Source organism: Malus domestica, chromosome 15, assembly GCF_042453785.1.
Source record: "Malus domestica chromosome 15, GDT2T_hap1".
Classification (NCBI taxonomy): Eukaryota; Viridiplantae; Streptophyta; class Magnoliopsida; order Rosales; family Rosaceae; genus Malus; species Malus domestica.
In genome coordinates, this window is record NC_091675.1 from 17,286,308 (window position 1) to 17,310,207 (window position 23,900).

General features: G+C 31.8%; 2 protein-coding genes across 2 annotated transcripts; both read left to right on the plus strand.

Annotated features, from left to right (window-relative positions):
• Positions 1–1,390: 1,390 nt before the first annotated feature.
• On the plus strand, positions 1,391–2,981 carry LOC103400955 (transcription factor MYB1-like). Its single transcript, XM_070813903.1, has 3 exons — positions 1,391–1,623; positions 1,784–1,913; positions 2,211–2,981. The coding sequence occupies exons 1-3, from the start codon at positions 1,491–1,493 to the stop codon at positions 2,842–2,844; spliced, it is 897 nt and encodes a 298-aa protein (XP_070670004.1). The 5' UTR covers positions 1,391–1,490; the 3' UTR covers positions 2,845–2,981.
• An 18,874-nt stretch (positions 2,982–21,855) lies between these two features.
• LOC103400953 (transcription factor MYB1) lies at positions 21,856–23,429 on the plus strand. The gene is given in 4 exon segments (XM_008339653.4): positions 21,856–22,101; positions 22,324–22,453; positions 22,546–23,230; positions 23,232–23,429. Coding segments are annotated over 4 exon segments (987 nt in total). The 5' UTR covers positions 21,856–21,968; the 3' UTR covers positions 23,271–23,429.
• Positions 23,430–23,900: the final 471 nt, after the last annotated feature.

The following is a 23,900-nucleotide window of genomic DNA, read 5'->3' on the forward strand; positions in this document are numbered from 1 at the left end:
TTTTCATTTTTAATTTGTACCCATATATTAGTTTCTTTTTGTGCCCATATTTTTTAAAGTTTTATTTATGTTTGTATCCATGTGTATACCGTTACGTGACATATTTAATCAATTATATAAAAATTACATATGGTATATTTATGTTTTATGCCTAAACTTTGTATCATATATTTATATTTTTAGTTTGTACCCACTTTTAGTTTGCAGCATTTTTTAAATTTGTAGCATTTTCTTTTTAGTTTTATTTTGTACACATGTCTTAATTTCTTTTAGCGCCTATATTTTTAAAAAATTCATTTGTACTCATAATTTTTTAATCTTTTATCTATACCCTAATTTATTTATAATGTACCCATTCTTCTTTATTAGTGTACTACTTTGTTATATGTGAAATGTACCAATTTTTTGTAAAATGTACCAATTTTTTAACACTATGGATACATTCTTTTGCCATTTATTATTTCTTATTTTTACATAGCTTTTATCCATTTATTCAATTAAAATGTTTGAATTTTTTTATTGTAACCGTTTCTAATAGTATTATAATGAGGGATTTTAAATTTATAGGATTATAAATCTCATAAAATATCAAACAATTAATGTTAAAACTATAAAATATAAATATTAATTGTAATATAATGAGTTGTACAAAGTCAAGAGACTTTGATCAAACTTTGAATATCATTAAGGTTTTAGTCAAAAAATGTTAAGGATTAGGGACTGCATCCAAAGTATCCCTTTATATATACACACACATATATACCATCATGTACGTGTATATCAAAGCATATAAGTGAGAGAGCCAAAAGATACTCTACTATTATTGGTAGAATCTTAATCAAAGCATATAAGTGAGAGGGATCAGGATCCTCTCCTGAGCAGATGGAGAGGATCCTCCTGACCAGGCCCATCGGGCCGTTCATTTTTTATCCAACGGTTATAATTATTATAACTTTTAGAGGGGCCCCCTGTTTGTAACCGTTGGATAACAAATAAATGGCCTGATGGACCTGGTCAGGAGGATCCTCTCCATCTGCTCAAGAGAGGATCCTGGTCCAAGTGAGAGAGCCAAAAGATACTCTACTATTATTGGTAGAATCTTAATTAGTAATAAAGTAAAATATTACTCCACAACCCTTAAGTGTTTGGCCTTCAAGTGGCAGCTAAGCTTTTTTACCCTAATAATTTTTTTATGTTCGGATTACCGTTGAAGTACCGTTAAATTACAACACATGTATTTTATTTTAAAAGTAGTACATACATGTCAACTTCGTAGTTTTCTCATTATAACACATGAAATAATAACACTACATACTGCTATTTTCAGTACACAAAAATTAATCCTGCTAAAGGCATTCACATGCATGCGCACATATATATATGTCCCTGCACATCACCATGTGGAGTAGTCTAAGGCTCTAATCAAGTAAACACGGTCCAAAGCTAGACTGTTGTTGTGCTTGAACTGAGAGAGAGAGAGAGAGAGAGAGATGGGGAGAAAACCTTGCTGTGATAAAGAAGGGCTAAACAGGGGAGCATGGTCAGCTTGGGAAGATAAGGCCCTTACCAACTACATTGAAACAAATGGAGAAGGAAAATGGCGAGACCTTCCTCAAAGAGCTGGTGTGTTTAATTGTGTGCCTATATACTTACATATTTAGATTTACAATATTATATACTTACATATTTAGATTTACAATATTTATTTTTTAAATTTTTTGTGGTTCATATATATATATACTTTCAATTAGGGTTCAAATTAACATTAATTATTTTACTGCAGGACTAAACCGGTGTGGAAAGAGCTGTAGACTGCGATGGCTGAATTATCTTAGGCCTGGCATTAAGAGAGGTAACATTTCTAGTGAAGAAGAGGAGCTCATCATTAGACTGCACAAGCTTCTTGGAAACAGGTGCGTGCATGGAAGATTGAGTTCAACTCCATTTTTATGTGTGATTATGGTGTTCCTCAATTCAATTCTGATTGTCGGTCATCTTTTGGCGTCAACAATATCTATTTGAACATTAATATTGAAGAAATAATAAGATAGAAGATTAGGTGTTGTTAGGTCTAAAGAAAGAAAAACATGCCACAATAAAGATAGAGAAAATGGAAGCCAGTATATCCATACTCATTAAAGTAAATATATTTTGAAACAAGATTAACTTTTGAATTTTTACATGTTCTGGTGGTGTATGTATTTCATCAGGTGGTCATTGATCGCTGGAAGACTGCCGGGGCGAACAGACAATGAGATCAAGAACTACTGGAACACCAGTCTGAGTAAGAAAACGGAACAAGGAAGTGACAAGGCTCCTCATGAGCGTAGTAGTACTACTAACTCAAACGAGTACACACCAAAACCGAAATCAGAATCAAAGTCACATCGGACGGTCCAGGTGATTCGAACAAAAGCATTCAAGTGCAGGAAGATTGTCATCCCATCACATTTGGACGGTCACGATCAAATGGTTGATAGGTCAAATGTAAACCCTGGTTTGGTCCCGTGTGAAAGCCCTAGTCCATCAGGGGCTCAGGATCATCAGGAGGACTCACTGCTGTGTGGTATGCTAATCGATTTCAATATCGATGACCTCATATCTGATTTGCTAAACACAGACAAATTTCTTCAAGATCAAATCAATAAATGTGATCAAGAAATGGAAGATGGAATCACCAAGCTTGAAGATTTGACGGGTGAACCAATGCTGGAAAATTGGACGGCTACTGATCATGATCATCACGATGACCCGATATTTCAGCCAAATGATGATCAAGATCGTGTCGACCGCCTCAATGCAATTTCATATTTTCTGAATTCTGAAGACGGTGATGAAAAGTGAAGGCATTAAAAATCGATCAAACCCTAGCTAATGTTAATGTTGACAATAAAACATTCCTTTAAGAGATATCGATTTTAGTTATTAGTTTCTGTTTTGATTTCCGTCGGTCAATAAGTACATTACTTTCTTTTTTCGTATGACTAGTTTCAGAACTTATATGGAGTACAATGCACATGTGAGCATGCTGAACACATACCATGCACATGCATGTGAGCATACAAAACGAGTGTCTCCAAAATTGTTTGTATATTTGCTTGCCAAGCCGCGGGTGCCACTATAAAAAAAAAAGTAATGTTAGGTAAACTAAATTTTTGAACCAAATTTACAAATTATATGATATGTCACCGATAGAAAATAAGCATGCCAATGAACACATAAATAATAATTCAATCATCAATAACCAAGTCATATGGTTTTAAAAATTTGGTTTAAAAAGCTAGTCTCCCTAGCATTACCCTTGGGATATTAATTTGCTCAAAACGTAACATGAGAGCTTCAAAGTTATAACACTTTATACTTCAAATGCATTAGAATTAGGGATCGTGCTACATAATTTTACAAAATCCTAATACACTTGAGATGAACCATACCATATATATATATATATATATATATATATATATATATATATGTTTATTCAGGGCGGATCTTAATAAAAGCTAGAGGGGGCACATGCCCTCTCAAGTTTTCGGATGGGGGAGATTGCGGTCTGAGCATGAACCAAGGCTCCGCTAAAATTGCAGTCACCTTCCATCACTCAATATGATGTTGAATCGGACTAGGACAAATAATAATCAAATATCACCACAACCAGCACTTTATCACTTGCTCCTCATCCAAAACTACCAAAAGGTGAATATAACACAAAATTGTTTAGTCGTGGAGTTGATTCTGGTAGCTTATGAAGAAAAATTCCTTCTTCCCATATGCCTAATCAATTTAACCTCCTAACCCTATGCATATTTAATTTATCTATTTGTTCACCATAATAATATTGGCCCTAAGGACACAATTAAAATGGCACAAGGGGTAGGGATGTATGCTAAGCAAACAATAGGTATATAAGTTGGCCAAGTGTTCGACAAAATGTCTCCCTTAAAATTAGAAAGAAAAAAAAAAGGTTTGCATTGGGTGCGCTCTTTTTGGAATTCAATGTTATTACTTAGTTGTGGCGCCCCTCCCCCCCCCCCCCCCCTCAAAAAAAAAACGTTATTTTTAGCTTCACCCTTGTGTACATTGAGCTTCAAATTGAATGTATTGAAGATGATCAATGAACAAAAATTAACAAGAGTGTGAGAGATGTAAAAAAAAAACATGTATGGATAACACTGTTTATGCACATTGATGAAATCATATGATTACAGAAATACGCGATGCATGCACCTTATCATGGTATATACTACTAAAATACACACTGGTGGAACAACAACTAGACTACCTTGGCCTGGCTATACCCCATGTCGCTTCACCTAGAAAAAGAAAATCTTGCTTACGTTACTATCTAGAATAATTAGTTTTGTCTCTTTTCACTTTTGGCTCATTTCTCTTCTTCTACATACTTGTAGTTCTTGACAAATTCAAGGATTTTTAATACATTTGTCTGTTAAAGTTCAACGGAAACAAAGTAATGGACTAATTTATTTTCAAATTCTACACTCATCTCTGTTTTCATAATTAATCATAAACAAGAAAAGACATTAAGCTAGTCCATCCTGTGATAAATTCTTAGTTTTGCCCTTGAAAAGAGTTCTAATGCAAGTATATATAGTAGTGTACGCACGTGAAAAAATTCAGCAAAAATCATCACTTCATCTGTTGTTCTTGTTTTTTGTTTTTTTTTTTCATGAAAAAGGACGAGAATCCCATAGATATAGGAACGTAGGATCCAAGTTGATGACAAAATGACAATGGATATCCAATGACAATATTGTACCTCTGCCTGAAGCCTCGTGGTCCAGGCCGGGACCAGGCTACAACAGCACCATCCGACTTTCAATATATACCATAAGAATGGAGGTTGAGGAGGTAGTTTCAAATAACATGTGCGACTATTATACTCGAGATAAGATAACTTATAATAATTATGTACGATTATTGGACATTATCAAGCATAACAAATTTGAGTGCTCCGGAGTACTAGGTCTTTGGGTATTTTAGCAGTTAAATTCTAATTTTTATTGCACGACTCGTTTGAGTCATCAGCTCCAGTAATTCCTGTTAATTTGAAATCTTGTCCCGTCCATACATGTCAATGGTTTTCTACGATTGATCACAATTATCCCACCATTCAATACTCTCTCTCTCTCTCTCTCTCTCTCTCTCTCTCTCTCTCTCTCTCTCTCTCTCTCTCTCTCTCTCTCTCTCTCTCATGAAGACCATTCAACCATCACGTGTCAATTACAACCTAGAAGTCTTTTTTTCTTTTTCTTTTTTTGAACAAAAGATGTTATACAACCTAGAAGTTTTTTGATAATAAAGGTATTGAAAATAAATCACACACATTGATGGAGGAAAGACTTTACAGTTTGCATAGGTTTTTAAGTAAGTTGAGCTATTTATTATATGGTTCAATTAGTTTTATGATGAAACTTCAATTTTCTTCATGGTATTAGAGTATATTATCGACACACGTGAGGGGACGTGTTGAGAATAAATTCCACATTAGTGGTTGGAGGGACCCTTACATAGACTTATTAGAAAGTTGAGTTACTTTTCATATTGCCAATTAGGTTTATGGTGAAACTTCATTCGAAAGAAACGTGTATATTTTTGGCAAGATTACTTCTCTCATTGTATGATCAATGCATTAATTTTACAACTAAAGTATTTTGAAACATTCAAAATGTTCCTAATAAAATTCTAAAAATTTTATCATACACTTCCTTCTTGTTGAGTCTGTTTAACCACATTGGCGTCTCTGTGTTAACTGGTGGAATTAATGTTTCAAACCAAAGTTTTCCAATGTCCCATCATTGTTAATTGGTCAAAAGACGGAACTGATTTTGTTTGAAATTTAAATTCCATGGTGCATGAAATGATGACATGTAGCTAATATCCTGGTTTTCTAAATTGGAATTTTATGTTGCCATATGATATGCATGTATATGATATGGACCATTTGATTCAAATTGTAAATATTTTATTCATGCACCTCTTTTGTATGTTTTTTTTCTCTCTCTCGTCGACATAAAAGAAAAAACGAGAATAAAAAAAGGTGCATGAAACAGTACGACTAACGTTACCTCTTTGTATATGACTTTGACATATACAATAATACCAACCATTCCTATTAAGATTATATTACACAACTACGTCTGAAACACTTACAAGCTTAAATTACATTTCATGTAAAAAAAAAAAGTAATTGACTTGACAGCCGATAATTACGTCTTTATTTGTTGTTTATGTGGTATCTCATTCCTATATGTATTTGTAGGACTCACCGTTTTCAATACATCAAATACAGTTAGACTAAATACGAAGATATTTCAAGAAAAAAAAAGAACAAAAATAAAGCCACAATCATGAAGCATATTATTTGGACTCACCAAAAAGTTCTTTGTCAAGTTTCAAACCCTAATCTCCGGCTTCAATTAATAATGGAGCCGCCTTAGTCTTCTTGATCTCGACTTGCTTCTAGATACTTCAACCCACGTTTAAGGGAGTATTTGAGAGAATGAGAAGGCAATTTCAACACAAGTGTTGTTCGATTGACTTGTACTTGTTCTTTTCTCTAAAAATAAGAAAGATTAGGGACGGTAACGGTTTGGTTTGGGAACAGAAATACTATATTCATCCCCATAACTACGAAAATTAACCATATCCATAACCGCAAATTAACCATCGGGTATTATCCATAACCATACCCACCAGATAATAGATTCCCCATCGGTTAATGGTTATACCCATCTTTGTCAATATAAAAAATATATATTGTTCAATTAACGCATGATAATTTAGTAAATATTAATTTCGGCATTAAATATTTGATGTATAAAATGATTTAATGAATGGATCCTGTGGAGCATAAAAATTAAAGTTAAACATTGATAATGTTGGCTAATCTTTAATATCTCTCATAAGTACCATTGAATTTTCATAGATTTTGATTCATATAAAAACTTATGAACTTTCCCACAAGATGCAATAATGCAATTTTTGTATTTACACTCAAAGTAAGGGATTAGGCGAATAATGAAAATATACATATGTGTGTGTGTGTGTGTGTGTCTGTGTATATATATTTTAATACTTTAATATTATGAATAATTATATTATATATTATTTGGTTCGGATTCAAGGACGAATATGGATTGGGGACCCCTATAAGCATAACCGAATAATATTCATGGTTTTTCCCCACACCCAAAATATACCCAAATTTTTATATCCAAATCCAATTCATTCGGATGGTTATCTACGGTTATCGGATTTAACGGTTAGAATTGACATCCCTAAGAAAGATCCGATGAAAAAGTGAAGGATTTCTTTATTAACACTAAAAGAAAACGTTTCATCAATTAAAGCTTTCTCTCTCTCCACTCTTCTCTTCTCACTTAAAATGTCAAAGCAAATGACCATTTATCATAGTAGTGAAAATGTATTGAGTCTTTACATTACAACATGGGTTCAAATCCCGTCGGTAACTAACTTAACATTTAATTAACAAAAACTATTGTTTGACAAAAAAAAAACTTTAAATTGTCAAAAACTCGGTAAATAATGTGTTCCCATAATCACTTTTTGGGGCCTAAAACAAAGATACAACTATCTATTGTAAAAAACTAAATCTTTGTTTGATATTCTTCTCAAATAAAAAAACTTTGTTTGATATTTTGTCACTAGGTACTGTAATGTAGTGGTATTCTTCCACTTTTAGGTTACATAAGACTATCTCCAAAGGAGATTACAAATTTTGAACATAAAATTTAAATTTTGATAGCTTATGTGGCACTTTGACATCTTTTAAAGTTTTGTTCTCCAACTGATATGTCAAATTAAATTATTTATTTTATTATTTTATAAAATAAATTATTAAACTAATTAAAAATTAATAAAGGACATTTAAAATTTAATTAGTAATATGTTCACCTTCCTTGATTGAAAAGAAGGAAAAAGTATGATAATTGCATCGGTCAACTCAACATTAATTATAATAAATGATTAAACTAATTAAAAATTAATAAAATACATTTAATAATTAATAAAAAAACATTTGAAGCTGCTGTCAAATTTGACAACAACCTCTTTTGCTGCCAATATATCCATGTCATCGCCACATAGGATTTGACACTTCGGTTGAAGAATATTAGTATGATATTTTTTTACTGTTATAGTTGATTTGTACATTTTGGCATCTCCTTTGGAGATGCTCTAATTGCCCTTCTAACAACACTACCATGCACTTACAAACACAATCTTTCATGCTCTAACATTAGGTTCGACTCCTGTGGATGTTTGAACAAGATTATTAAGTCATTTAGTACTATAGTCTAATGATATTTTATCGTCTTAGTTTAAATATATCATTGTATTAAATATTTTGATGTATAATTTTTTTTAATAATTACCTACAAAACCACATCGTTCTAAGTTGTAGTTAAATTTTGCAGTAAATGGGTATGGATACAATGTTATGTCCTATTCAATAGTACGAGTTTTATACAAAATTTAAACATTGCAAAGATTCATTACATCTCTATATGCAAATTTTAACCACTGATTTTCTAGATCACTGATACTACGGGTGCAACTTGGACGAGTTGGAAGGTCAACCCAACCCTAACCCAACATTCACAATTCGGGTTCAGGTTCGAGTTGGGTTTCATTCGGATCCGAATTTAATTCGGTTTGGGTTTACTTGGGTTGGGTTCGGTTGCTCTAGTTTTTTTAGTTTAATCCTTTAACAACTTATTTTGCAATAATTTTTTTAAAAAATTAAGTTAAATAGAATCAAAGCCAGTTAACTTTAATATCTTAAATCAGTCAAAACTTCAATTCAGTTCCAAAAATTGATATCCACTCACAAGTTACCAAATACGCAAATTTTAACCATGCAAAGTTTGAATTAAAAATACAAGAAAATACTAGAGCCTGTACTAAAAGATAAAAAAGAGCAACACTTCATATCAATAACACCGAACTCAAGTTTTGTTGTCCAAATCCAATTTGCATTCCTATTAAATAAGAAAAATAGTTAGTTGTATATTATATATGGAAATACATGAGGACCTATAAACTACCAAATAGAACGAAACCCCAATACCAAAAGCTTCTACAGTATCAACTATACCTATAAATGAAATTGTACCAAATATTACAAAGGTTGTTGGTTGTTGGACTTGGATGTAATATTGGCATTACTTCATTTGAGTTATAAGCAATGGTGGATCCACAGAGGGACTTAGGAGGTCCCAAGACCCCTCGAAGACTCCTAAATCGTTGCTTTAAATTTTTTTTGAATCCCCATACCTTACTCATCCCTTCCCCTTGCCAAAAACTGAAACCCCCAATTTTCACATATCCAATCCTCAATTTCCCATCTCTCAAAACCCTAAAATCCCACCCACTCTCAAATTTAATTTTACTCCAATATCATATCTCAATTTGTTTCAAATATCCACACCACCACTATTTGGTTCAAAAATCAAATAAGATTTTTTGGTATTCTAATATAATATAATCTCAACTAAATTATATTATATATTGATGGAGATTTATAATCTATTATTGATATAATTAGTGATATGTTTTATGTTTGTATAGTCATTTAATTTTTTTGAATTTTGTTTATTGATTAATTAGTATATGTTTTTGTTTTGTTTTTTTCTATTAACGTGTAGTGTAGATATAAGAAATATGGAAAGATTTTTCAAGCCAAAACCAATAGCACCATCTATTTGTTTGGGTAGTTCAAGTTCGTGCGATATTGATTTGAATAATCTTAAGAGACCCTAGAAAAAGAATTCAAACAAAGGATTATCCTCCTAATATTCAAGATGATGTCCAAAGAGAATATTTGCAAATGGAACATTTTCAGACTATGAATTAGAATTTTATAACTTGTAATATTGTTTTGCGTATGATTCATGAATGAAATGTATCATAATTTAACTTTTAAATGTTATTTTTATCTATAATTTGTTTTTTACCTTTATTATTGGGACCCCCGAGTTTAAAATTCTGGATCCAACACTGCTTATAAGGGTTGGCGTGGGTTGATAAATTGGGTTGGGCATAGGCGGCCAAAGAATTAACGCAACCCAACCCAACCTAACAAAAAATCGGGTTGAAGTTGGGTTGGGTTCGGACAAGTTATAACTAAGTAAAAACTTATTTGTTCGGGTTGGCGCAACTCAAACTGCACCCTTATATAATACATACCATGAAAGATAACTGAATAAAGTACTTGAAGTTGATAAAAATGTGTCTCATGTGGAGGCAAACATCATAAGTACATTTTCACCAAAAAAAAAAAAAACCATCATAAGTCGTTTTCCTCATCCGGGACACCTGCCATCATGAAGATATAATTTAAGTAAGATGACAATATGTCATGGAGGCAGATTCTCTGCCTTCCCATTTCTCATGTCCTTCCGTGCCTTTCTGTTTGTGTGGTTACGGTTAAATCACGTTAACATTTTATATTACTATTCATTTTTGTCTTATTATCTCTATAAAAAATAATATAAAATGTTAACATGATTTAACCACGACCACACAAAACAGGAGAGCACGGAATGGCACATGAAGTGGGAGGGCAGAGAATCCACCTCTATATGTCATAGGGCCCTAGAATAAAAGTACATGCGATGACATTATCTTTTTGCATTTCGACATTTCTTTGGAGGAATAAAGTGATTGGGGATATAATCAAGTTTGAAAGTTTGGTGGTAATTATTGGATCCAGAAAGCAAAAATTACCATTTTAGCGGGACAAAATGGTCTATTTCTCGGAGAAGAATTCTCTCCCCTTCTAATCTCTCCCTCCTTCCCTCTCTTCCTATTTGAACAGCAACGATTAAACCACGTCAATATCTTTTATTAATTTTTTTATAAAGACAAAAAGTAATATATAACAAGAGAAAAGTGAAGGAAAAGATAATAGAAAAGAAGAGAATCATATTTCAGGCTGCAAGCTAAAACCTAAAGTCAAAGATTTGGTAATATACCAACTACCTAATTTATTACTCCAATATACCAACCAACTACTCCTTGACAGTTGACATCTAGGGCTCACACTAGATTTATCTCTCCGGCTTTAAAATTTCAGGGCTTAAATAAGATTTTTTATTTTTATTTTAATATGGATTGTTTCAAAAATCTAATTTAAGTTCATATTACTAGAACTTATCATATTTAAGTATTTATGGCACATTTATTTATTTGTAAACTTATCATAAAAAATTCTCGACCCATCCACATTAACTATTGTACCTTTTTGTGCTTCAATCGTATTAATAGATAAAAATGTATTAAAATTCAATTTCTTAAAATTTACAAAAAAAAATTATATATATAAAAAAACTAATAGGTACGACATTATTGGTACATAAATTTTGGTACAATTGTTTCGGTATATAAGTTTTGGTACGATGTAGCAATACATAAGTTTCGGTACAATTACTTCGGTACATAAGTTTGAGTACGATGTATCAGTACATAAGTTTCAGTGCGAATGTATCGATACATAAGTTTTGGTACAAAATATCTTGGCACATAATTATAGTACATACATAGGTACATAATATGCATATATATATATATATAGAGAGAGAGAGAGAGAGAGAGAGAGAGAGAGAGAAATTCACGCATAATGAAGAATATATGATATATATATATACGACTTTTTTTTAGGGAAAATTAGAATCCCCTACAATTTTCTATATCATTTAAATTAAACATCTGTGCCTTTTTAAAATTTGATTAAAGTGCTTGACCAATAGTCACCTCTATTTTTTTAAATTAAAATAATTGTTAAATTTATCCTTTTATCTGCATGATGCACGTTTCCTTATTTAGTGGACATATTAGTAATTAAACTATATTTTCTATTCTTCCAAATACGTTTTTTCAATCATAGATTTTTTTTTTTTTTGTTATGCAAACATTTAATATTTTTTCTTTTTCAAATAGTTGGTGATCAGCATAAAAGCTCCATGTAATTTTTTTCAATTTTCTTTTTTGTGAAATTATATTTTTTTTTGCTGTTTTTTTAAGTATAGTTGTTGACGAATTATTATAAGGTACAATACATTACATATATATTATATGTGGGTACGTTTGAATTTACAAAAATCATTAATTGGTACGCTTATTTGCAATTTTAGTACGTTTGATTTGATACATATTGTTAATATTGGTACATTATTTTTATTTTGGTACGTTTTATTTTGTACACATTGTGTATTGGTACGTTTATATTATTCTCAATCCCATTTTCTCTTAAAGTACTAAAAGAAAAACTTATTTCAGTATGTTTGATTTTGGGGGATTTAAACATATTTTAAACTATTTTGGAAAGAAAATATCTTAAATCTTAGATAATTATTGCTAAATTGTAGCATTATTGTGAAAATAAATTGAATCTAACCAACTTTTTTTTTTTTTTACAATTATCTCTAACAGAGGAGAGTGTAATCAAAAGGCTAGATTATAGGAATTTGTTACAATATAATGTGTGCATATAGCACCAAAATTATGACAAAAAAAAGTTTGATGAAATCACTAAAAGACATGGATGTTTGATTTATAAAATTCAAAACTGGGGCACCTATATCAAAAGATCCTTTTTTTTGGGTTTTTTTTTTATAACTTTAATCCTTCAAGAAGATTGAATTTAAATTTAAATTGGTGCTAGATTACATATTGATTATAGTCCCTTGATGTGTCCTTAATTCAAAATAATTAATGTCCATTTTATTTAATGTCTCTCATTAAATATTTAAATTTATTAATATACAAATTTTAATTTATTTTTTGACCCAAAAAAAGTTTTTTTTTTATTTATTAATTTTATTTAACATTCTTCAAATTTGAAAGACTCAATTAATGTACCAAAATGTATTATATTGAACTAATGTATTTAAATGTTAGTACTGAAATGTATATATTAAATTAATGTACCTAAATGTGTGTAACGAAATGTATGCACCGAAATGTATGTATCAAAATGTATTATATTGAATTAATGTACCTAAATGTTTGTACCGAAATGTGTGTACCTAAATGTATTATAATGAATTTAATGTACCTAAATAACGAAGACAAAGTACATCCAAATATGTTATATAACAAAAATTAGTTTATCTGAATGTTTACAACAAAATATATTACGATAAATGAAATGAAAATTATAATTATAATGAAATAAAATTAATACATTAAAATTATTAAGAAAAAAAGAAATAATTAAAACATGCAAATGTAATTAATAAATGAGGTTATTAATGTATCAAGGGACTAAAATTATATTTTGATCTTACTCATGGTTTTAGTCTAAAAGTCATATTTGCCAAGGATTAAAATGATGTTTTCTATTTTTTTTTTTTTATTATGGAACTTAATAATAACTAGCGCACACACAAAGTGTGTGAGAATTATTATTTTTTTTTTTTTGAAATAGAAGGAGAGAGGAAGAGATATATAGAGAACGTGGGAGTGAGAAGTTTTTTTTTTAATTTTTTTTAATTAGAGATATGTTATGATTACATGTCGGTGAGGCCTTGAAAAAAAAATAGCAAAATTTGGTTATGTGAAATTACATTTCTGCCTCATATTTTTTATTCATGTTCTATTTTAATTAAAGGGTTAAACTGGTAATTTCATAGTGTTTTAGTTGACAATGAGTGTTTTATTAATTAGTAGAGATTATCAAATAATGTTTCTATTGTTTATGAGAATCAATATATAACCTACATACAAAAGCTCAATAATTATTACAACTTAGAATTAATATTTGATAGTTACAATTAAATGTCAAGGACTAAAATTAGGTTTTTAATCTAATACACGGTTTTATTCTAAAAGTAACATTCTTCAAGAATTGAAATAGAATTTCTATTTATCTTTTCCTTATTATTTTGCGATGTCAACCTATATAGGAATTTATATTCAAGAAATCAAAGCCACGTTCCAATTTCAAACCTAAATTCAACCAGGAGCTTGCATCTGATAACGTCGGGAGAATTAGAGAACTTTGTATGTGTTTATAGATATTTTGGAATTAATTTTCACATTACCATTTAGTTCTACGGTGAAATTCAAGTTCATTCAGTGTATTAGAATAGGTAGCTGAAATGTTAACCAAATAACTCCCGTGCTCCCACATCACTCATTACGATCGTTAGAACTCTAACTTCATTAAAGCTACAGTATTTAGAAAATATAGTTACCTGCTAATTCCAAAGCTAAACTCGAGCTCCATAATTGGAAGTAGCCAACTTGGAGGAGAGTATTGCCCACTCAATGGTAGGCTTCAGTCATGAACAATTTTTTTTAGAAATTATAATAAGATTCCAAACTCAGGAAATTTGGAAAAATAACCAAAATTTGAACCCTATATAGAACTATAGCCACTTTTTTAAATTTATAATAATTATAACCAAAAATTGATATGTAAATACTAATATACCCTTAAAACAGAAATTGAGAGATAAGGAGAGAGTTTGAAAACAAATCCAAAAAACCCAAATCAAATATGAGATTATCCCAATGTCTTACCGAGTTTTTTTTTGGGTTCCAAAGAAAAAAAATAGACCGTGTGAACAAAAGGATTTTCTCGGTTTGATTTGTGTGTGATAAGAAAAATTTATTTATTGTCGTTCTAAAATGGTCTTTTGTTGAATCCAGTCCCGAAGAGCTTGGTCTGGGAAGCCATGAACACTCATGGCTAAGATCACTTGGAGAACATGTCAATATATATATTTATTGCCCCACACCACACACATTGATCGTTTACATTTAGCAATTTTTGTTTTGATACAAAATTATAAAGGTGTATCAAAGGGTATATTAGTACTGTTATATCAATTTTGGGTTATAATTATCATTAATCTAAAATGATGGCTATAATTCTATATGGGATCCAAAATTTGGTTGCTTTTCCAAATTTCCCTCCAAACTCTGCTACCTTTTGAACTCTGAGAAGATCATAACTTGTTTTTGAATAATTTCTACAGTGTGGATGCAAATTTCCGCTATCTCTTTCTATGACAAAAATGCACCTGCAAAATAATATAACACCTAAGATTAAGGCCAAAAGTCTCACGCGCCCACGATAAATTTTTTTTGAGGGGGGCTTTGGCCGAAGAATCTTTGTTGCCAAAGTTGGAATTCTGAAAAGAAAGTATTTAGGAGTTTGTGGGTAGCAAATGACTTAGCTTTTTAGTATGATAATAGAGCTATTTATAAGGGAGTGGTGGGCCCTATTTGGAGAATAATGGCCAGTCATATATGGTGTATTTGGAGAATTCAAGATATTATGTGATAATATCTTGCAATTAACATGGTAATTAATCCCAAATTAAATAGGATCTTTTGGGAGTTACCTTTTGAATAAAATCAATAAGGGATTGATGAGGAGAGTGATGAGAGGGATTTGAATAAATATCATATTGATCACCTTTGACTCTTCCTTGATTAAGCCGTTATTGTCCATTGCATGCATGTGGGAATCCCGGTATGCCTCGAGGGTAATTTTGTCTTACCCAAAAGTCCACGTGTCACCTTCATAATTTTCTTGATTATCTTTTGCTCCACATACAACATGTTTATATATTACTAGCTAAATATATCCTTTCTAATTTTATGTACAATCGCATTACTGTGTACATACTATATAGATATATATATATATATATATATATATATATAGCTGAACAGTTTAGATGACTAACCAAAAAATAAAAACAAAGAACAATCCAATTTTGATTTTAGTTGTGATTTTTTATCATCTTTATAATTGCTAAGCGATCGATCTATATGATCATATTTGACCAACAAAAAGAAACAAGGTAGTGAAATAGGCAGAGACTGTAAAAAACACATGTACTGCTGAACATATTTTATTTCATTCTGTGCATGGAAGCCAGGGTACACATCCACTTCAGTCAACCAATAATTCATCTTTGTCCGACCCATATGCATGATCGATAATACAGAGTGAATTAGTTCGATGAATATAGTATATGAATCAAAATGAATAAGTATTAAACCAGGGACCATACGTAATAATATGTGTGTAATTTTTTTCTAGCAACTACGTAATGTGTTTAATTATGTAGTGCATAATCAAAAGAAGTAGGAACTGCATGCAATATATTGATGGAGACATGAACGATTCAAATCGATCCATGCGGTGCGGGGACCTCATGAGTCTGATTCAAACACTTTCAAGTGACTTTACTTCCGAGATGTCAACACTCTCTTGGACACCAATCATGGAGGCATTAATAATAATATAGTACATACTTTTTAGAGAGAGAGAGAGAGAGAGAGAGGGAGGGGGGCGGCTGTCCCTAACAAACTTTCAAGGGTTTTTTGGAATTGGAATGTTAGTTTGAGAGCAAGAAGCAAATGAGGCAGTCTCAAAGTGGACAACAACAGTATATGCATACAAAATATTTTACATACATTATGTCTTTGTTTGAGAGTAAATGGTTTGTTTTCATCTAACTGCTTACAAAGTATTATCCTACTTTTATGTTCTTCTTCCAAGTGTGCGTTAGTATTTAATTACTTATTTATCAACAATAAGTTGTGGAAGATTATGCTGTCCTGACTTCTTTGTCACAAAATCTACACAAACAGCCATACGTAAATAATCCATCAACTCTGCTAACAAAGATAGTATAATAATGATGATAAATAATTATTAAATTTGTCAGTATTTCAGTGATGAAATAATGTGCACCAAAGAAAAATTAGGTAGTAAATAAAAGTCCATGGTCCGTTTGTTTGGCTTCACTAAGTCTCATTAGACTAGATTGGACTAATTATTGGTGTAGTCCTGTATTTGTTTCACGCATGGACTATGTTTAATGAGACTCGCCTAGACTAAGTTCGACTAAAAGCTTTGTTGGAAGGTCTTAGTTAGATCCCTCAAAATTGGGCGGACTGCCAAGACAACTTTGCTGCACTTCACCCCTTCCCACTTTGTCCCTCCTATCTACTTTTTCCTTGCATTCCACAATACTTTTCAAACCTAGATTCCGTAAAATTCGAAACAAAAAAAAAAACACAAATCTACAGGGTTTCTCTTTTCAAAATTAGATCTAACTCCCAAAATTCGAACCCAGAAAACCCCAAAAAATCTGCAGTAGGATGAGCTTGAAATTTTGAATCCCAAATGCACCCAGATCAAACCCTCATCTCCCACCTTCTACCTTCGAGCCAATCACACATGCACACCCCACCTCCTTCAATCTCTTTGTTACTCTGTGTTTTGATTTTAAAATTTGCAATCAATTTTGTGAGAAGAAGTGAAGAGGCAGAGAGGAAGTGAAGAGGCAAAGAGGATTTGCAATACAAAATGTCGGTCTATTCTTCTAAAAAGTAAAGGCGGCCTCGTAATCATTACTTAGGGAGAAAATTTTAGCAATGGTCCCTTAACTTTAACCCAATTGGAGCAATAGTTCTTCAACTAAAAATTCATGATCATCGGTTCCTTAACTCATCAAAACGTGCAACTATAGTCCTTTTAGTCAACTCCATCAGAATTTCGTTAATATGACTCGTGTTGAAAGGATTATTGCTACAATTAGGTCAAAATTGAGGGATCATTGCTTCAATCGAATTTAAGTTGAGGGACCATTTCTCTATTTGGGTTAAAGTTGAGGGACAATTGCTACAATTTTTTTCATTTTATTTTCTACATTTATGTCTTGATTTAGCCTCACGTACATGGCACATGACTCATTTTAATGGAAGTTTTAACAGAGTTGACGAAAATGACCATAGCTACACTTTTTGATGAGTTAAGGGACTAATGGACATGAATTTTTAGTTGAGGGACCATTACTCCAATTGAGTTAAAATTGAGCAACCATTGCTACAATTTCCTCTCAATTAGGTTTTAAAAATTAAATTACTACAAAATAATATAGTTGTTGCCATTCAGTACTACGGTGTGGTGATAGTCCTCTTCACTTGGAAGTGAGAGGTCTTAGGTTCGAATCTTGTGGACGGTGAATTCGATACCAAATTAGGTTGCCCATTGTGTGACTTAGCCAAACTCCCCCTTCCCTTACTGTAAAAATATCGATATATTAAAAAAATATATATATATAATTGTCTTTGTTTCTTTAGGCAAAAGTAATTAAAATTTAGTAAAAAATTAATTTGGATCTTCAAAATATTTTAGTTCATAATTCAGAATCGTACTACACCAAACACTTCACTATTTTTTTCCTGCTTAGTCCAAGCCAAGCCAGTCAACTTAGTCTAAGTTAAGTCAGTCCAGCTTAGTCTTGAAGCTAATTCAGTCTGAAATAGACTGGTGCAACAAACGCACTCCATATATTTCCTGCAACATTTTATTTTTATGGTTTGTATCCAAAGGTTTAGAACCCTTAAATCTAATCTAATTACGCGGATCATCTCATTCACTTTCACTTGACTAATTCCAGTGACTTATGATATTTGTTTTCGCATGGTTGTGCAATACCAACCAATACATATTTTTCTGTTAAAAAAAAATAAAAGCAAAAGACCGATATATATTACGATGTTCCCAAATTCAAAAAGAAAAACAAAATGGGAATTAAGTTTTCATATTAATGGCATTTTTAAGTAAATAGGATCAACTCTCCTCATTTGAAGGCCTTGTAGATAAGGAGAATTTTTTTTGAAGTGCCTGATATTCAAGCGGGTGTCATAAAATAAGTGAAGAGGGGCGTAGAGGCGGAGCCACATAGAAGCTAGAAGAGGCAAGGGCGCATCCTGTAATTTCACTAATTTATATGTGATGTCTGCTAGTTTATACAATGAAGAGTATACGATCTATTGGTGTAGTACACTTTAAAGTTTCCAGCAAATCACGGGTTCGAGATTTGTTTATGCAAACAATTATTTGATTTTCTTACCATCTTCTAAGCCTTATAGAAGATCTATGCAATCTAGAGGAAAATCCAATTATGTTGAAAGAAAAATCTCATGGTAATAATTTTAAGCTAGTTAAGACTTTAAATTTTGTTCGAATCAAATGTGTTAATTATTTTTTATTAAAGCTCGTAAGCAAGCTCTATTTTTATGATATAATCATCTCAATACTAAATTTTTCATACAAATTTTAAAAATCCATCAATCTTGTTTGATTAAAATTTTCCATGACAATAGAAAACAACCAAAAAAACTTCTGATTGTTTACTAATTAGTTATACTTGCAACTTTTTTTTTTTTGTTTCTTTCATTTAGCTTAAAAGCCCCTTCTGGAATAGATTTTTAACTCTACCATTGGCAGCACATAAAAGTATATCATTTTCTCAATTTATATTGTGACATGTACAGTACAGCTTGAATACCGGACACAAACAGTTTGTCGTAGATAATAAGATGGGAGTTTTAACGAAAAATCATATTTTTACACTAAAAAGTCAAACCTGGTACTATTCACTTTACCCTTTATTTTGTCTTTATCATTAAAACTCAAAGTTTTCAAACCCTTTTCATTAGTTTTTCTTAATAAGATCTGCTCTACAATCCGAGCAGTTGGACCTTTTAATATGACGATTGAAAAAATAGGCACTAAAAGTTACATCAAATTCTAAGCTTTCTCATTAGTCACCATTGTTATTTATCCATTTAATAGTCTCAAATGTGCAAAGCAGTTTTTAAGTGAGTGGGATCAATTCTCCATTTGGAGGCGTAGCTAGTAAAAGAGAAGATCCGCTCTTAATCTGAACATTTGGACCGTTTAACAAAGACGTTTGAAAATATAGACATAAAAAGCTAAAGTAAATTCTAGCTTTCTCATCATTAACCTTGTCATTTATCCCTTCAGGTCTCAAATGTGCAAAAAACACGACCTAATTGGTGTGGACCGCTTAGAAAACTGGACGGTGGAAACAGGTAAATAACAAAAAAACGAATCATGTTAGGTTTTGTTTTAGAGAGATAAGTTTTGACAGCTTGTTTTGCAGATTATTATTTGTTAAGTTTTGTTTTAGAGGAGTTAGGTTTTTTTTTTTTTTTTTTTTTTGTCAAACGACAGATTTTGTTAAATTAGATGTTAGGTTAGCCACCGACGGGGTTTGAACCCACACAGTCATGCAAGGGCTTAATACATTTCCACCACTGTGATAAAAGATCACTTGCGAGGAGTTAGGTTTCATGTCCCTCTTTTTTTCCTTGTATTTTTCTTATTTTTGTTTCTAGAAGAATAAAGTTTATGTCCCATTCTTTTTATGTATTTTTCATCTTTTTTTTTTCTTATATTATAAGGGCCAAGTAAGGTTTATTTTCTCTGGCTAAGAACAACTTCTATTTTCGCTATTAATAAAAAATTTCTCATACCATCAAGGTTTTTTAAATAAAAAAACACAACATAACATGTCATTCAGCCTGCCACGTGACACAATAGTATTTTTCCATTGCAATGTGGTGTGATAATTTTTATTTTTATTTTTTATTTAGGGCATCTTCAACGAAAGTTCAACAAGGTAGCTACCTTAGCAAAAAATTTAACTTTTTAAACAGCTGCTCGCTAGATGTAGCGAGGAGGAGACAAAAATTCAAGGCTAACCAAACACATTTTAATGTTATTTCGCTGTACGCTCGCACACCAGCCATTTTCAAGAAGCTTATGAAACTCAATAAGACCGCCACGAATATCCAATCGTCGACGGCGTGGACGGTGGAGGGCGATGGTTTTGTACCATCAGATTCAGAAATGAAGAAAAGATAAAGGGATGATTAATGTTTGGATTTAGAGATCCTTTTGAAGCTGAAATCAATGGAAAGTGGGAGAAGAGAAGGGGAGTGAGAGTAAGGATGAAACAAAGAGAGTTTGACCAAAAGAAGATTGTTGGCTCTTGGCCGCTTTCAGACTTCTCTGCATATTTGTCTATTAAAAAAATATTGTTTTATGAAATAGTACTTAAATATTTAACATGCACTAGGTTAAATAGCTATCGCTATTGAACCCGACTGACTGCTAAATTAGCATTGGAGTGTTTGGTGCCATCTATTTTTCTTTTAAATTTAGGGGTATATAAGGAACTTGAAGCCATATCATTAAAAATGAATTTTAAAGTGAGAAATGAAAAAGACAAAAAAAACCTAAATAATTGTAACTTTTTTTTTGTGTGTGTGTAAGAAACATTAATACATAGGAATTTTTTTCGCAGTTCAATATGTGATTTCTTAATTGGTCCAGTCACAGTTCGATCTCTTGCTAACTTTGAAATTACATACCCTAATATTTACAACTTGCTAAAGTCTGACCATTTTCCTTTTGTATTTTTATAGTTCAAATTTCATTTTGTTTTAAGTTTTAGATATTAATTTATAAATTTTCATTTGTTTTGTATCTTCTTCTTCTTTATTTTTTTGAAATTTTAAGTTAAAGTTCCTAATATACACCTACACTGAACGAAAAAAAGAAGAAGACAATGTTAGTGAAAATGACCAATGGTGCAACACATTATTAAATTCGAGGACTAAAGAAACTAATATGAGAGTTCAGAAACTAAATTTAGACTAGAAATAAAATTCAGGAACCATTGCTACAATTAAGCATAACACAGTTTCTGGACACTATGTTGTGTTTATATTATTATAAGTAATGCTATGGAGACTAAATTTATAAACTAAATTTGCAAACTAAATAATACGTCACTAATAGGAAATGAATACGTTTATCAACGTTTAAGTAATAATCAAATCATCAGCTTCCATGTCATTTAGTTTACAAAATTTAATCTACAAATTTAATCTCCTTAGCATTACTCAATATAATATAAACACAACATAGCATGCGGTGCAGCTATATAACTATCCGATTCCAAGGCCAAGGAGACCAAATCAAATAAGCATACGTCTTGGCCAAAAGACCAGAGGCTGCAGAGAGAACAAGTCTCTGAGCGAAAAGTTATAGTTTTTGGTTGTGACCAAGCACCAAAAAAATAATGGGGAGAAGCCCTTGTTGTGCAAAGGAGGGCTTGAACAGAGGTGCTTGGACTGCCCATGAAGACAAAGTTCTCACTCAATACATCAAGCTCCATGGTGAAGGCAGATGGAGAAACCTTCCCAAGAAAGCAGGTAACCATTAAACCAAAATGCTAATTAGAATCATTAGTAGCTTACACATTTTTTCTAGTTACATTGGAGGGTTTCGAATCCTGAATCTAGCTTACTCCTGTGTACATACCTTCACCGCTGGGCTAACCGCAAGCTCATTCCTGGGTTTATGTGGATTTTCTAAATTGTGCACGAAAATCATATAAATTTGTCTAATTAATTAGTGCTTAATTATATAAGCAGGTTTGAAAAGATGTGGGAAGAGCTGCAGGCTTAGGTGGTTGAATTATCTGAGGCCAGACATTAAGAGAGGCAACATATCTCCAGATGAAGAAGAGCTTATCATTAGGCTTCACAAGCTTCTGGGGAACAGGTACTTTTCTTCTGTCTTTTTTTCTATTATTTATTTATTTATTTATGCACGGCTTTTTTTATTTTGATTGATTTTTTATGTTTTATTTTCAGATGGTCTCTAATAGCTGGTAGGCTTCCAGGGCGAACAGACAATGAAATAAAGAACTACTGGAATACAAATTTAGGTAAAAAAGTTCCTGACCGACAACAACAAAGATCTGCTTCAAATCTCAAGCACCACAAAAATGGTGAACCAAATTCCAAGAAAGCAAAAAGTATGGACATGGCATCACCATCATCCCTTGTTTACCGTACCAAAGCTGTTAAGTGTACCCAAGTTTTCATCAACCCACAGCCACACAAAGTCCTACTTGGTCATGATCATCAACACTGCACTGAAGAAACAAACACAGTACTAATGTTTGATGGCAAGCCAGCAGCTATGGATGATGACCACATTAATCGGACACTTTCGTTTTCTTCATTCTCTAATATCAATGCTGATCAAGAAAATTCAACCTCGGATTTTTTGGTGGATTTTGACATGAACGAGATTAGCATAGCCAGTCTTCTGAATTCGGATTTCCCTGAAATTAATCGCGATTACTTGAATCATAATAACAGTGACACTATCACGTCACATTTTGTAGATGAAACCGCTCAATTTTTTTCAGAGGAAATGCTGCAACATTGGAATAATGGTGGTAGCGATGATGGTGATAATCAAGTTCAAGTTCAGCCAAATTTGGCTCTCAATTTCCATTCCTTCACTTCTTTTCTGGGTTCTGATCATCAAGGGGAAGAATGGCTTGGAGTTGGAGAGAGTAGTTGAATAATATTTCCTTATTATATCAATATATTTAACTGTGCCACTTATGTATTTTTCTCGTGTTCCGTACTTGAAAAGAAAACCTAACCATTTAAGTTGTACTAAATAATTGTAGGAGGACCCTTAATTATATAAATAAGAATCGAATAATATATTGATGGTGTCATCTTGTCTCCATTATGTCCTACTTTTCTTTGTTTTATATGATCGGTGCAATTGCTTTTGAGATGTATTATTTTCCGATGGAATATTGCCCTTATGGTGTATTTCACATGTTGTCCTGCAGTGGAACAAGAACCTTTTGATTTGTATCATGCCATGAAAAAAAAAATGCTTTTTAGATAAAATGGTTCTAATATTGGCATAACTCCTTACTTTGGCTTTTGAGATTTAAAATCAATAGAAGTGGTCCTTAAGATTGTCTACTGTCAATCATTTTGGTCATTTTGTAAAAACATATCTGTCAAATTGAAGAAACCACCAGTTCTTTTTTTATTATTATTAATAAGGATGATAATGGATTAGGCGAATCGAGCTACGCATAAGACTTGGTTGTCGGACTACAATAGTAGAAACCTTACTCTCTAAACCCGCACAACGCGGAAAGAAAGAACCAAATCCTAGGATTAGCTGTTAA